This window comes from Stigmatopora nigra, chromosome 8 (assembly GCF_051989575.1).
Source record: "Stigmatopora nigra isolate UIUO_SnigA chromosome 8, RoL_Snig_1.1, whole genome shotgun sequence".
NCBI classification, from domain to species: domain Eukaryota; kingdom Metazoa; phylum Chordata; class Actinopteri; order Syngnathiformes; family Syngnathidae; genus Stigmatopora; species Stigmatopora nigra.
The window spans coordinates 14,310,357-14,325,796 of NC_135515.1; the positions used below are offsets into that span (position 1 = coordinate 14,310,357).

The 15,440-nt window shown below is 43.2% G+C and overlaps 1 protein-coding gene across 1 annotated transcript in view; it reads right to left on the reverse strand.

Moving 5' to 3' along the window:
- Positions 1-11,626, reverse strand: part of pipox (pipecolic acid oxidase) — a 34,327-nt gene extending 22,701 nt beyond the window's left edge. Inside the window, exons 1-2 of the mRNA XM_077722388.1 lie at positions 11,369-11,626; positions 9,092-9,240 (exon numbers count right to left, since the gene is read on the reverse strand). Of these exons, the coding sequence (XP_077578514.1) occupies positions 9,092-9,240; positions 11,369-11,479 (260 nt within the window). The 5' untranslated portion in view covers positions 11,480-11,626. The remainder of the gene's footprint in view (positions 1-9,091; positions 9,241-11,368) is intronic.
- Positions 11,627-15,440: the final 3,814 nt, after the last annotated feature.

The following is a 15,440-nucleotide window of genomic DNA, read 5'->3' on the forward strand; positions in this document are numbered from 1 at the left end:
AGCCAGCTGTGTCACATCTACACCACTCTCATGTTTTTCAATTATTCGTGCATAATATCAATTGTCGTCATATGGATTTTCTTTGCACTACCCTTCATTTCACCTTTTTGCTTTGGACCCATTGTTTTTCTCTTTATTCTGCACTGACTAAAGCAAAAGAAGACATGGAAAAAATGCAAGGTGCAGTGCATGCAGTGCTCGTAGACAATGAAGATGTGCCGAGAAAGATATCATAGCAGCCTCTTGCTTCTCGGCCACCTGGCTGTTTCGTATGGTCGCATCTAAAAATTTGTCTCGTACCTGAAGGACAATATTTTCTCAGAATTTTAGTGGTAGCTTAAATTTCTCGTATAGTGGGGCACTTGTATGTCAAGGTATTGCTGTATGTTGTTTAATACGGTGACCCAAAAAGGCTACCGAATTTAGATAGTAGTCATATTTCAGTGGACCCTTTTAGCGTTGGTGTTACGTCTTTGGGGGGACGTCGAGGCAAGGTTACCAGGAATAGGAGGATGCAAACGTGGGGATTCAGGCCAGGACGAGGGAAATAGTGCTCATACCAAAACTTTAATAACATAGGCAGGATCTTAGAAAATAACAAAGATTTAGGAATCAAATCACATAATAATCAGTAGGGTTTAAATAGACACAACAGGAACTAATTCTGAATCACGCGCAGCTGCGCGAGCTCAACGGGCAAGACAGGAGGGACAAACAAGAGTAGGGGAAACGAACATCAGAATAGGGAGAAAGCAATGGAAAAACAATAACAAGCTAGTCTTAACAGTTGGTTCTTTTTCGACTTTGTACCCACAGTGCGGCATGCTCATTTTCTGTTTTGGATGCTTTTTGGAAGAGAGACGGACACACTAAAGACACAGACAATTCTCACACAAGCATGTTTTATTGCAAGAAATTAAACCTTCTTGAAATCTGATTGATTTGAAATCCTCTCCGAGCAGGCAAAAGTTGACATTAACCTGAAGTTTAGTGGGGAAATCAAAAGCCTTTATTGTCATTATACAACAGCTGCATTTAACGAAATTAGAGGTGCTACCCCAAAAAGTGCGTGTTTCTCAGTAAAAACATAAATAAGTAAAATAAAAAGTCACGTCCGGGCAAAGTCATTCTAAAATATTGCACAATCTAAGAGGTCGCACATGTTATTGTTATTGCACAGAAGGGATTGTGTGTCGTGCTAATACAAGTTCCGAGCCCAGATGGCTTCGGGAAAAAAAACTGTCCCCAAGTCAAATTGTCCGTGTTTTATGAGACCTTTAGTGTCTGCCAAAGTGCAGCAGCTGGATCAGGTTGTGACCAGGGTGGTAGGTAGGCGTCCCTAACAATGTTATGTTGAAGTAGCAAGGGCTAGTGTGACATGCTTAAGTGTTTAAGTTATTAACGATGGGATAAGATGGAGTTTTACAAGGCCAAAGTGGAGGATCTCAAAGAGGATAACAGAATACTGCAGTAAACCAAAGAGGTGCTTGAGGATCAATTGGCAGGCTGGACGGCACGCTCAGACCAAATCCACCAGCTTGAAAAGCACAGCCTGCTGCTGAAGGACTGAATCTACGATATGGAACAAGGAAGGGATGCAGATCGTAAATGCATTGAGGAGCTGCAGGATGAAAACTTGCCTTTCTGTTTAGCTCAGGAGGAGGAGCATGGAGGCGTCTCAGCACCTAGGATAGGAAATAGAACTATCTAAAGCTAAGGACAACTTTCAGGGGCGGCAGACTCGAAGTGAGGAGGTGAGTGAGCAGATCCGTAGTTGACTGTTAAAACTGAAGTCTTCTACAGACTGTGGAAGAGCTCAGATCTGTCCATATTCACAACAGCATGCAGTCCGACAAACATACGCACTACAGTGAGAAGGATGATGCCCAACAGTCGCTTTAGTGTAGTAGCTGGAAGTTATTGATAAAGGAAAACATGTCATTTACACAGCCACTGAAACAGAAGATATTTAATACCTTGCCGTCTGGAGTTTTCATGAGTATCAGCTCGCAGAAGAGCATGTGAAGTGACGAGTTCGCAAAACTGTTCAGAATAACAACCAACAAGTGGAGAAATATTTGATATGTACTGATGTCGAGATGACATTTGTTTCGCGGGGGAGAGAGTGACATGCTAAAGTGTTTTAGTTATTAACGATTGCATGTTGGGGATGTACAACTTGTTTTGGATTGGGCGTTTATCGGTGTTCGATTATTGATGACTTAATCCAAATAGCAAGTGTGACATGTTAAAGTGTGTATCGGTATTCAATTATTGATGCCTTATTGCACATAGCTAGAGGCACGGGAGATTTTTCCTCATTACAGTAAAAGTTGGATTGAAGAAGCAACTAATCACTGTTGTGATTATTTCTCCCTGTGTTTCAAGATGAAAATGCAGGGTGCAAAATTTGGAGGCACTGCTGGGATTTCTGTTCAGATGACCAGTGTCCATGACCTGCTCACTGAATTCTGAGCTAGCTAAATCCCCCAAAACACTACAAACCAGGCAAATGGAAATCAGAAGAGATGTTGCTGTATAAGAAGAACTGGAAGTTGGCAGTTGAGTACTTGTCATCTGAGAAAAACTGAGATCATCAGAGGGACAGTAAAGACGTGCCAGTTCAGAGTTCACGCCTGTACAGTCAACAGAACTCCTACATCGTCAACAAAATGGAACAGTTGCACGAAAAGGTGGTAGGAACATTGAACAACCTGATGGAAAATAACCTACTGGAAATATGTGATTTTCTTAACATATTAAGAAGAGTTAAACGGAAATTGCGTAAATCATGAGTGGCTCACATTTTGAAGTACCTAGAAAGAGAAGAACTAGAGGAACAAGAAATACATTGGAGTTCGCCAGCAAAATGGAAGGACCTGGCACAATGAATAGGATCGGCAAGGAGAAAACGAGCAAAGATGCGTGGAAATACCAACCAACCACCACCAGCAAATGGAAGGGTAAAACCACAAAAAAATGGAAATTTCAGACCACAGAGAGCAGAAACTTACCAACCGTTACCAATGTGGGGGGTTTCACGAAGTAGAAGTATGCTGATTTAAAACAGAGACATGCTACAAGTGTTCCAGGGTAGGGCACATGGCAAGGATGTGTACAACAAAATATAGGCAAGGACACACACGGTATGTAACTGAAGATATAAGTGAGACAACAGGAAATGTTGATGATGAATTTGTTGGGTCATATCCCTTGAATGCCGTGTACGATGCAAATACAAATGGAAAGTGGAAGAAGGAAATGACAGTACTATTAAAATTAGAAGGAACTCCTCTAGAAATGCAGCTCGACACAGGAGCTGCTGTAACAATTTCTGAAAGAATATATGGGAGGCATCTCTCGCCTCGACCATTAAAAGTAAGTAAAGTGCAGCTGGCGACCTTTTCCGGGGAGAACATTCCTTTGATGGGATAAGTAACTGTGAAGGTAGAATATGGGAATCAGAGTGGTGATGTAAGAGGTGACAGACCAGCCCTCCTTGGCCGAAACTAGCTCAAAAATTGAAAACTAGACTGGGCAAGCATCTTCGCAGTTAGACCAGCGAGAGGATGTGACAATTCAGATGTAGAGGCAGTGTTTTCTGAGGAGCTAGGCACGATTCGTGATTTTAAAGCCAAAATTACAGTAAAACCAGATACCAAACTGATCTTTAGGAAGGCCAGCCCAGTACCGTATGCACTGAAGAATGCAGTGGAGCACGAGTTGAATCGCCTAGAAAAAGCGGGAATTATCTCAAGGACATAACATAGTCAGTGGGCTGTGCCCATAGTGGTAGTGCCCAAAGCAGACAAGTCAATTCGTATCTGCGGGGACTATAAGGTCACAGTGAATCAGAGTGTGGAAGAAGAGACCTATCCACTACCTACTGTTGAAGACCTTTTTGCCACCCTAGTTGGGGGCACTCTTTCCATCAAATTGGACTGGTCCCACGCTTACCAACAGCTGGAGTTGGAAAAAGACTCAGAAAAGTATTCAACGATAAATACTCACAAAGGACTTTATGTGTACCGTAGACTTCCATTCGGAGTGCCCAGTGCACCTTCTATATTTCAGAATGTGATGGACCAGATCCTCCAAGGTTTGGAGCACGTGACATGTTTTCTGGATGCCGCACCCACTGGCTAACTTCCTGATAGCATACAGGAGTAGACCACACAGTGTTACGGGGTGTGCTCCAGCGGAACTGTTCCTAAAATGTCAAATCAGGACTAGGTTCAGCTTACTGAAGCCAGATCTCACTTGGGTGGTGGAAGCGAAACAACAAAGGCAGAATACCTACCATGGTAAGACCACCTCCAAGCTAAGACACCAGTCTGAGGGTAACTCAGTCCTGATACGGAATTTCAGTGGAGGAAAGGAGAGGTGGAGAAGAGGAATAGTGGAGAAAAGACTCGGACCAGTCACCTATATGGTGTGGAATGGAGTGAGCCGACGCACAGTCCACATTGATTACCTGCTGTACAACCAACCATCCAGACCAGAGACATTGCCGTTTCCGGATGAGCAGCTGGACGTCACGAACAAATACCCAGTGGTGGTTCATGCAGATGTGGAGTGGAAAGGCACACCTGGAGCAGTAGGTGGTAGCCCATACTCACCGAAAGAGACACCTTTGGAACATATGGAGGCTAAAGAGACACCGATAATACATTCACCTGTGGCCTGTGACAAAACAGTTACACCGGACCACCGAGCGGTCAGGTCCCCTGAGGTGTTTGGGGGCTGGTACCCAGTAAGAGTAAGAGCACCGCCGAAGCGACTGACTTTGTGATCAATCAGTTGTTGGAACTATGTTCCTGGAATCAAAGAGTTCCGGTTCCTACCAAAAATGTGAAAAAGAGTTCCTGAGATGGAAATGTCAAAGATGGAAATATTGGGTCAAATGGTGGTGTGAGCAGTAATAAGTTAGTCACAATTTTTGAAGTAAGGGTTAATTCTTAAGGAGGGCTTCATAGTTTAAAGGGAAGGAGTGTAATAGATGGATACAATAACGGTGGGCGTAACCATCGCCACCTGATGGGCATTACGTTTTACGAGTAACCCGAATGTTGATAGTTTAAAAGCCTGTCTGTGAGTATCAATAAACTAGCCTCCGACACGCATGCAAGTTGGCGCCGTTGTCCATACGGCAAAGTTATTACAAACCTGCTCTGAAAAATTTGGGAATTTGGGAGCACTGAGAAAAAACAAAAAACTAATTTGTACATCCACTTACTTGGGTGAGCTGCTATATTGAGTCATGGGAAGTCATACGACGTGACAGGGGTGATGGTGGCCTTGGTACGTGCCACTACACAATTTATGGGTTTAAGTTGTTTTCAGAAATAATTGCAGAGCATGCTCAACCTATGCTCGGTATATCAGTGCATGACATAGAAATTCCAAAGAACAATTGATTTATAGTTATAATGGCAACCAAATTGTGTTAACAAAATAATTGACAGGATTGGCAAGAGATTCCATATTTTGTTATGAAATCACTGCACCTACATTGAGTTCAACCGGACAACACATTAAAATCCTATTTGGTAAAACATTAAGATCGCCATTATTCACTACGACTGGAGCTGGATGATGAGGCTAATCTGGCTGACTACATAAAAAATGCTTTGAGGAAACGCATTGAATTTGGGTTAACAGAAGGAGATGGTGCTTCTCAACAGGAGACGGACTAGACCAACGGTGGTGCCAGGAGCCTTTTTAAACTTTACTTTGTACTGGGTTGAGCAACGCAGTACAAAGTAAAGTGCAGTGGGCCCTCGCTACTTTGCGGTACATACGGCTGACTCCGGGCCCCAGGCAGGGGCCACCCTGGACCGGTGGCCACGAGGAGACGGACAAAGATGCACACAATTGAAATCTATATATGAAAAAAGTGTAAATAGTTTAAATGCTGTACTCACAGTTAAAATAGTAAAAAAAAATCTGGTAAATGTTTGTACTCCAAAAAAAAAAAAAAAACAGGTTGATTATTGTACTGTTGGGGCTACTGGCCAACACTTCAATAAACTCGAACACAGGAGCACACACTGAGGCAGATGGAATGAAATTTAAGGACGCGTCTGCAGAGGCGGGGGATGCAACAATTCAGATGCCGGAGAGTGTGACTACACTCCAAGCTCCTCAAAGCTATTTCCCGCCGAAAAGCTACTTCAACTGTGTTTTCAATAGAGATAAGACAAGTCATAAAAATGGGAAGCGTTAATACAAATGAAGGAGATGGAGTACGGGAGTTACGGGATGAATAAAGTTATCCAATCCAATCCAAAAGGTCTAGTGCACACTTTAACCAATAGGTGCAAATAATATTCTATTCTAGTAACTTTTAATACATCAGAGTGCAAAAGAGTGCAAGATTAAATATAAGTATACAATTCATGTTTCACATGTACCATAAAATTAAAAAAAGTGATTGAAGATTATATAATCTAGCCAGCCCCATTTCGGCAAGGTGTACATCTTCGCGTTTGGGATTAAGCTGTTATTATGGAGAGCTTTTGTCATCACCGCACGGTAGATTCATTGATGCCATAAAGGCAGCGACATTAGCATACTTTTTCTCCGCTCTCGAACAACTTTACTTTTACACCCAACGTTATCATCTTCTGTTTTTTCTTCGTATCAGATGTAGCCTTGGGTGGTCTTGGATGCTTTGGAGCGGTAGCAATTGTAAATCCAAAGAAAGAAAGATGGAATTCACTCTCCGTACGTGATGCTAAACGCTACACGGAGGGAACAGGAAAGAGCGGCTCACGTTTTTGCAGAAGCATTTATACTTTTGCTTTCTTCTTCTGTGGTATGGTTAGAACCAATCATTGCAGCGCAGAAGAGGAAGCGATACCGTGGCTTCGGCCATTTTGGCCGCAATTTTCATGTCTTTTGGTTGCAAACTTAAAAAAATAAAATGAATAGTGGAGGAAAAAAAAAAATCGCAAAACAGTGAATTTGTGATAAGTGAAGCCGCAATAATCGAGGGATTACTGTATTCCTCCAATTATTTTACAGGCCTCATGGCTCTCGAACTTACTGATCCATGCCTCTGTCACCTTTGCCAAGTTTGTACAAATTAATAAAGACTTCGCACAGGTGTCAAACTGATTCCAGAAAGGACAAGTGGGTGCAGGTTTTAGTTCCACCCGATCAAGACGACACCTCCTCCAATCTGTTCTGTTACAAATGTAATCAGGTAATTGCAGTCAGGTGTTGCCGGTTTCATCAGAAAATTCATTGATTGAAATGTCTGCGCTGTACTGTATTAAAGAAAAGACAGCACCCTCTTGACTCTCTGTGGAATTGGTTTAACACCCCGGACTTATTGTCACCAGCAGACTTGTCACTCTTTTCTTCTTTGGGCCCCTCCACTCACGACCATAAAAGAACCATGTAAGTTCCATAATTTTCCAGTTTGAAGAGAAAGCAGATGACAGAACAGACAAACAGCACACAAAGTTCACGTGTGCCGGTGGATAGGGTTTGTTGAAAGGCAAGCCGAAATAAAAATGATAATAATTCTGATTACAGACGCTCCCCTACTTACAAACATTCGAGTTATGAACAACGGTACAGACGAACATGTCTGCGCATTGCGTTTAGATTTTGTATTGGGCGCCTTTTTCCCGAGTAGTCCTTCTAAAACCGACACCTGGCGTTGTGAGACCTCACCCAACATCCACCTTCCTATGCCCAGTTCGTTGCAGTGAGTAAGTGCATGAACGTATCTCCAGTGCAAAGAACCTTTTTCATTTTCATCATTAAATAACTTGTGCATCCATTATTCAATATGGTTGATGAAAAGCAAAAGGCTTCTAGTGAGGGAGGTGCAAGGAAGAGGCAAGCCATTTCATTTAAAACGAAAGTGGCAATAATAAAGAAGCTTGATGCGTGTGAGAAAGTGGTGAGCGTTGCAGAGGCATACAACTTGAATCGTTCGACCGTCAGTACCATTTATAAACAGAAAGATTGTATAATGGAACATGTGAAAGGTGCAGTGCCGATGCAATCGACGATCATTAGCAAAAGAAGAGGGAAAAGTCATAGAAGAGATGGGGAAACTTCTCACCATTTGGGTCGAGGATCAGCAGCAGCGGCATAGTAAATCTCTCTCTCTCTCTCTCTTTTTAATGTTTGTATACAGTACTGTATGTATTCTCTCCATTTTATTAAATGTTATGTTTTTTTTTCAGTACAAACCAATGCTGGTTACTTATACAAGCCTTAGACATACAAATGCACTTATTTAAACCTATAAACTTATATAGGCCTTAAACATAAATTATAATACAAAATATAGCACTGAATCAACTAACGAACAAATTCAACTTATGAACAATCGCTCGGAACGTAACTCGTTCATAAGTAGGGGAGCGTCTGTATTTTATTTGAGTGTGTAGGATGAGTAAGACAGAAAACATGCTGGATGAACTCCCTCTAAGCCCTGACTGTGACAGCCATAGATGAACACAAACCCCTACTTTTTGTGGAGAAATTTGAAGTTTGAAAGAACCTACCTGTGAACATTTCTAAATTGGGCGGCTGAGGGGTTAGCGCATCGGCCTCACAGTAGGAGATCTGGGTTCCAATCCAGGTTGGCCCACCTGTGTGGAGTTTGCATGTTCTCTCCGGGCCTGCGTGGGTTTTTTCTGGGTACTCCAGTTCCCTCCCATATTCCAAAGACAGGCATGGTAGACTGATTGGACACTCTAAATTGACCCTATGTATGGGTGTGAGTGTGCATGGTTGTCCGTCTCCTTGTGGCCTGCGATCAAGTGGCCACCGATTTAGGGTGTCCTCCGCCTTTTGCCCAAAGTAAGCTGAGATAAGCTCAAGCCACCCCCCCCCCCTCCGTGACCCTAGTGAGGATAAAGCGGTTCAGAAAATGAGATGAGGTAAACATTTCTAAATTCAGAAGCCATGGAATCTGTCAGCTCATGGTTAATTAATTTGGGTTGCTAAGAAAAATGAACACATTGAAGACTATAACAGACAAGTTCCTCTATCATTACAGAACATCTTGAGTTCAACACAACTCTCTTAGGTCAAAACCTCTAGAAATGTTCATATGGCTGCTTACCTGTACAGTTTGACACTGGCCTCTCTCTCCAGCTGAGCCCAAAGTTTGTAGCATTCATCCATCATGTGTGTGTAGAAGTCTTGATCATAAGCCTTACGGATAATACGGGTTTGACCATGCGAGCTTCCTCGAGTGTGCGGTAGAGCAAACTAAAGGGGGGAAAAACCCACACAGAATTCAGAAATCAGATCCTTTAAATTACGTTAAAAATTGGGATATATACACTGTGATTTTACATTAAATAGTCCTAATGGGTTGTCTTGTGTTTGAAGGCCGGAAGACATTTCACAGAAAAACACACAAAAAGTTTGCTTTAATAATGTAAAAATATACATTACATGAAAATTATTTAAAATGAATTCCGTTAACTTTTCATTTGTGTAAATTTCAATAAAATATAGTAAATCAAATTCATCATTTTTTTTTAATAACATTTACTTTGAAAGATAAAGTTATTGCTGCTGTTCTATTCCCTTTTGCCACGTGATTGTTCTAACTGGACATTAATGGAGGAGAAAATAGACCTGGTTCATATTTTTGCCTTACAAGAGAACCATGGAGCAGAGCTGAGTATATGGATTAACTCATATCAAATACAATGGCAACATATTTGCTGCTTCGGTGGTTGAGGAGCCAGACAGACTTGGCAGGTTTTGGGGTTTAGAGTTTATTCTACCTTTCCCTAATTTATCAATACATACATGCGCCGGCGCAGCCCCGGCGCAGCCCCGGCGCAGCCCCGGCGCAGCCCCGGCGCAGCCCCGGCGCAGCCCCGGCGCAGCCCCGGCGCAGCCCCGGCGCAGCCCCGGCGCAGCCCCGGCGCAGCCCCGGCGCAGCCCCGGCGCAGCCCCGGCGCAGCCCCGGCGCAGCCCCGGCGCAGCCCCGGCGCAGCCCCGGCGCAGCCCCGGCGCAGCCCCGGCGCAGCCCCGGCGCAGCCCCGGCGCAGCCCCGGCGCAGCCCCGGCGCAGCCCCGGCGCAGCCCCGGCGCAGCCCCGGCGCAGCCCCGGCGCAGCCCCGGCGCAGCCCCGGGGCTGCCGCAACTTCTGCACTGCAACAAACAGGGCAGAGGAAGGTGGATGCTGGTTGCCCAGGTGGCCCTAACATAGAGTACGCCTGGCTAGCGCTAGCACCTTGGACGGCTCAGTTACCAGCACGTGCAGGGGGGGCAAGGCGACACCGAAGATCTGGAGGCGGAGGGAAGAGAGGCCGGGGGCAATGTTCAAGGTCTTGCGTCTCTTCCCGGCAGAGGGGGCAGGTTGGGTCGAGGGTGGGGTTGAGAAGGTGATGGTAGGCTCTCAGGCTTGGGTGGTGGCCCGACCGGAGGCGGGCAATGAGAACCGCGTCGCTCCGGTTTTTCACGCGTGCACAGTCTAGGCGCCAGTTATATTTTGGGTAGACGACCGCTGCGCGATGATCCGGTCTTGGTGGATTGTCACGAATCAGTCATCTGATGGCTGCTTTAGCTGGGGCGAAGGAGATTGGTCGTGGCTCATCGACCTTGGAGGAGGCGGCTTCCTTCGCTAGGGCATCTGCCATCTCATTCCCAGGCAACCCGCAATGACCTGGGGTCCACAGGAGGGCTATCCGAGCCGTGCGCTGGCTCAGCAGACGACGGATTTCGCCGGTGTCGGCCGAGTGGCTCGCAATGGCAGTCATTTGGGATTGACTGTCAGAGCACACTGTGATGTCACCAGCTACGTTCGTGTCAGTTAGCCATTGCAGGGCCATCGTCATGGCCGCCTTGACGATAGCCCTGCAATGGCTAACTAACACGAACGTAGCTGGTGACGTCACAGTGTGCTCTGACAGTCAATCTCTACTGTGGATGCTGGATAAGCTGAGCTCTCACAGACCCAGGCGTCGGTATTAGCGGCGGAAAGAAGCACTACTCGGAAAAAGGTGCGCAATTCAAAATCAAACATACGAACATTTTTCGACATAAACGCAATTTGCAGACATGTTCGTATGTACCGTTTGTTCGTAAATTGAATGCTCGTAAGTAGGAAATCGTCTGTACATAGCGTCTGCACGCACGCAACCCACGCACGCACCCACCCACGCACGTACTCACCCACCGCACGCACGCACCCACCGCACGTAGGCACGCACCCACCCAACCACCCAACCACCGCACATACGCACATATACATACATATACGTATCTAAATAATCTGAATTTTAAACGTTAAGGTGGACAACTATCGCAACTTAAGTCATGAAAAAATAGTGTTTCTGGCATCGAGCTACTACAAAGATATACATTTACATGTAACGTACCTGTTCAAGAAGAAGAGTTTTCTGTTTCTTTTTAACCAGATGATATGCAGTGAAAGACCCTTGGATTCCTGCTCCGATGACGATGTTGTCGTAAACCTCAGCCTTCGACATGGTGGATAATATACCCTTCTGTAATGCAACACGCAAGTTACAGTTTCCAGTTTAACTGAGTTGACCAACTCACAGGTCCAAAACATGTATATATACACTTCTTCCTCCTCTTCCTTTCCGACAGACAAGGCACTTTCACTCTAAATGCTGCCCCCGACAGGTTGAATGACAACCCCTCAACCAATCTCTAGGAGAGAACTGTGGTTACTCTTTGACATTATAATTTATTTCAAAGGCGACTATATAAATTAAATTTCATCATTCACATGAATACAGAGGGTTAATGGAGCAGGCACACTTTTGTGACTATCTTCCCATCAATACGTTTATGAATGGTCATTCCCTTACTTAGGGAAGTTTAATGTTCTGGGTGATTATTATTTTATTTTTAAGTACTTTATTATTCAACTAGGATTCATTCAGACCACAGGCATATCCGATTCCAAAGTGTTTTATCATCATAACCAATTTCTAGTAGGCGTCGGCCTCACAGCTCTGAGTTTGAGAGTTCGATCCCAGGTTGGTCCTCACTGTGAAGAGTTCACATGTTTTCCCCGGACTTGCATGGGCTTTCTCCGAGCACTCTGGTTTCCTCTCACATCCCAAAAACATGCAAGGTAGGCTGCTTGAACACAATAAATTCCCCAAAGTTAAGTGTTACTGTGAATGGTCATCTCCTTGTGCCATGCAATTGTCTTGCAATCAATTCAGGTTGTCCAGTGTCTCCCTGGCTTGCCAGTCAACTGTCACTGCTTCTAGTCACGGGCCACCATAAGAGAACCATCCAATCACATGCGGACAATTTGAAGTGGTCAATCAGATGCTTGTGATGTAATGGAATTGTTTATCCCTTCAATCTCCTAACTCTTCTCATTTTCTGAACCGCTTTATCTTCATTAGGGTCGCGAGGGGCCTATCCCAGTTGACTCCGGGCGAGAGGCGGGGATACCCTGAATCGGTGGCCAGCCAATCACAGAGTACAAGAAGACGGGCAACCATGCACACTCATACCCGAACTTAGGGGAAATTTAGATTGTCCAATCAGCCTGCCATGCATGTTTTTGGAATATGGGAGGAAACCGGAGTACCCGGCGGAAACCCACGCAGAACATGCAAACTCGACACAGATGGACATGACCTGGATTTGAACCCAGAGCCGGGTCGTCACTTTTCACCAATTATACCAAAAAACAGGAGTGCTCATTTCGTATCTCGCCGGTCATCTACAATACGTTATTTCACTGATGGGTGTGTATGTGTGTGTGTTTGAGTGTGTGTATGAAAATATTCTCTCGCCGTCCAAACCGTGCAATGTAAAGAGTTGAATTTTTGTCATGGTGGCCAGAAAGGGCTGTCGGATCCTAATAGACGAGTTTGCATTTCTTCCCCTTCACTTAGTGTGTAAACTCAATCTTTTATTTGTTAAACACCAATTTTTTAAAAGAGATTTTTTTAATAGCGCCACAATTGTCTTTTGGTACTAAACAAGGAAGTGGGACCAGCGAAGCCGGGCCTCTCTGCTCGTGTTTGATAAAATGACTCACAAATTGTTGGCAATAAGCCATAATTCTGTCAATTTTTTCAACATTTTTTTCTCTAAACAACTAACTAAAGTATTTTTTTTAATAAATCACCCATTCAAAACCAACATTAATAAATAGTTTTATCCCTCGAAAGCTATTTTTATCATAAAATATTAAATAGGTCACAGGTGTCAAATTGGTGGCCCGGGTGTCAAATCTGGCCCGCTGCATCATTTTGTGCAGCTCGAGAACGTAACTCATGAGTGCTAACTTTCTCTTTTAGGTTCAAATTCAAACAAAGATAGATAATAGATATATATCCTGTTTCCTGATTTTCCTTTTTTAAATCGCTATTTGCCATTGTTTGTAATCATTTTTCTCAGTTCAAAAAGTATCTTGTAAAATCTAAAAATAAATACAAATATTTTCTCTAATTTCACTCTAGTATTGAACATAAATAAAAAGATTTGGTTTTGTGAAATATGAAATGCATTCTTGTGGAAAAACTCGTCTGTTTTGGATGCTTTCCTTTGTTCCACGTTATTTAAATGTCCAAACTGGTTCTGACAGGGTTTCTTTTGAAATGGAAAACAAATGATTAAAAGACGTTTTCCCTCACTAAGAAAAACCTCAAATAAACACTGTTTTAGGTCTATAAAAAAACTGAATATTTAGGGCTTTTGATCAAGTTCTTTTCATCCAATTTTTTTTATTTAAATGATTTGGCCCACATGAAAATCGAGTTGACGTTAATGCGGTCCGCAAACCAACCTGAGTATGACACACTTGAAATAAGTTTGAAACCCAATGCAAGTATCACCTTCTAAGAGCTTTTTGAAATCAACGAATTGGTCAAAAGTGACGAATATCTTGTTTTGTTCCCAATTTTGAAGACAAATTAACCAATCATTCACCAATCAAAATTTTTAACTGATTGCAGTAACTTGATAGATATTCTCGCCTAAAATCTGAAAAATGCGACATTAACCACAGAACCCTGCAATTCCTGCAGACCATGTTTTTCTCTTATTCTGAAATGTACAATGGAAGCGTGCTCTTATTGCTTTGAGCTTTGAACTTTTTATAAACAGCCTTTCTGTCATAAATTCCTTCATGTTTTGCTCTGTTTACAAACGCTTCCCCAGCGAGGTATCATGTTTGAAATGTCACCTTTGAGCTGTGAGTATTGTATTTATAGAAGAATACTCTGTTGCCCTGCCCAACAGTCACATCACTTTCCGGGATGCTTGCCAATGTTTTAACTCCACTCTACACACCTCAAATAAACTCTTTGCACACAAAATATTTTAGCTCCATTCCATGCCCCTCAAGTCAACTCTTCGCACACTAACCTTTTTTTTTAGCTACACTCTTTATGCCCCCACACTAAATATTATACGCACTTACGAAAATTCCTTCTATTCACTTACAAAAATCTTTTCTATTCACTTACCAAAATATTTTCTATGCACTTACGAAAATTCCTTTCTATTCACTTACCAAAATAATTTCTATTCACTGACCAAAATCTTTTCTATCCACTTACCAAAATCTGATCTATTCACTTACCAAAATCTTTTCTATCCACTTACCAAAATATGATCTATTCACTTACCAAATTCTTTTCTATTCAGTTAACAAGATCTCTTCTATTCACTTACCAAAATATTTTCTATCCACTTACAACATATTTTCTATTCATTTACAACATATTTTCTATTCACAGACAACAGATTTTCTATCCACTTACCAAAATGTTTTCTATCCACTTACCAACATTTTTTCTATCCACTTACCATTTTTTTCTATTCACTTCTCTAGGTTGTATTCACAGAGGAATTGATTGCTTATCGCCCTGAGCCGCACGCTCAAGAAAAACACTAAGCACTTGATCCCGCTTTCTTTAGAAAATTCGAAAAATATCAAATATGATCACTTTCGCTCAATTCCAATATTACAAACTAATTAGCATCAAATGTAAGTTTACTGTTCCAGAAATGACCACTCAAACAACAACACGCCTGAAAATATTCGTCTCTAAGCTGACAGAGACACACATACACACACACAAACACACACACGCACGCACGCACACACAAACACACTCACACACACACGCACACACGCACACACCAACAACAGCGCATAGCTTGATGGTTAGAACTGACAACGTGTTAAAGTGATGACCCACTGGATGCCGCTATACATTACTATAATCTGTAACATCTTCCTTTCTTTAGATTACTGTACTGGAACTTTAAACTATTCTTGTATTATGCTTCTTCTTGACATTAATGGTGCCGGTGTAGACGGGCTGCGAGGAGCCAGACTGCTTGGGGCGCTTGGGCTTTATGCACGGTGCGATTCCCCATGGCCTGACCCCCAGTCTCTGCCCGGGCTGATGTCCTAGTCACCTGTCCGTTCCAGACTTCACCATC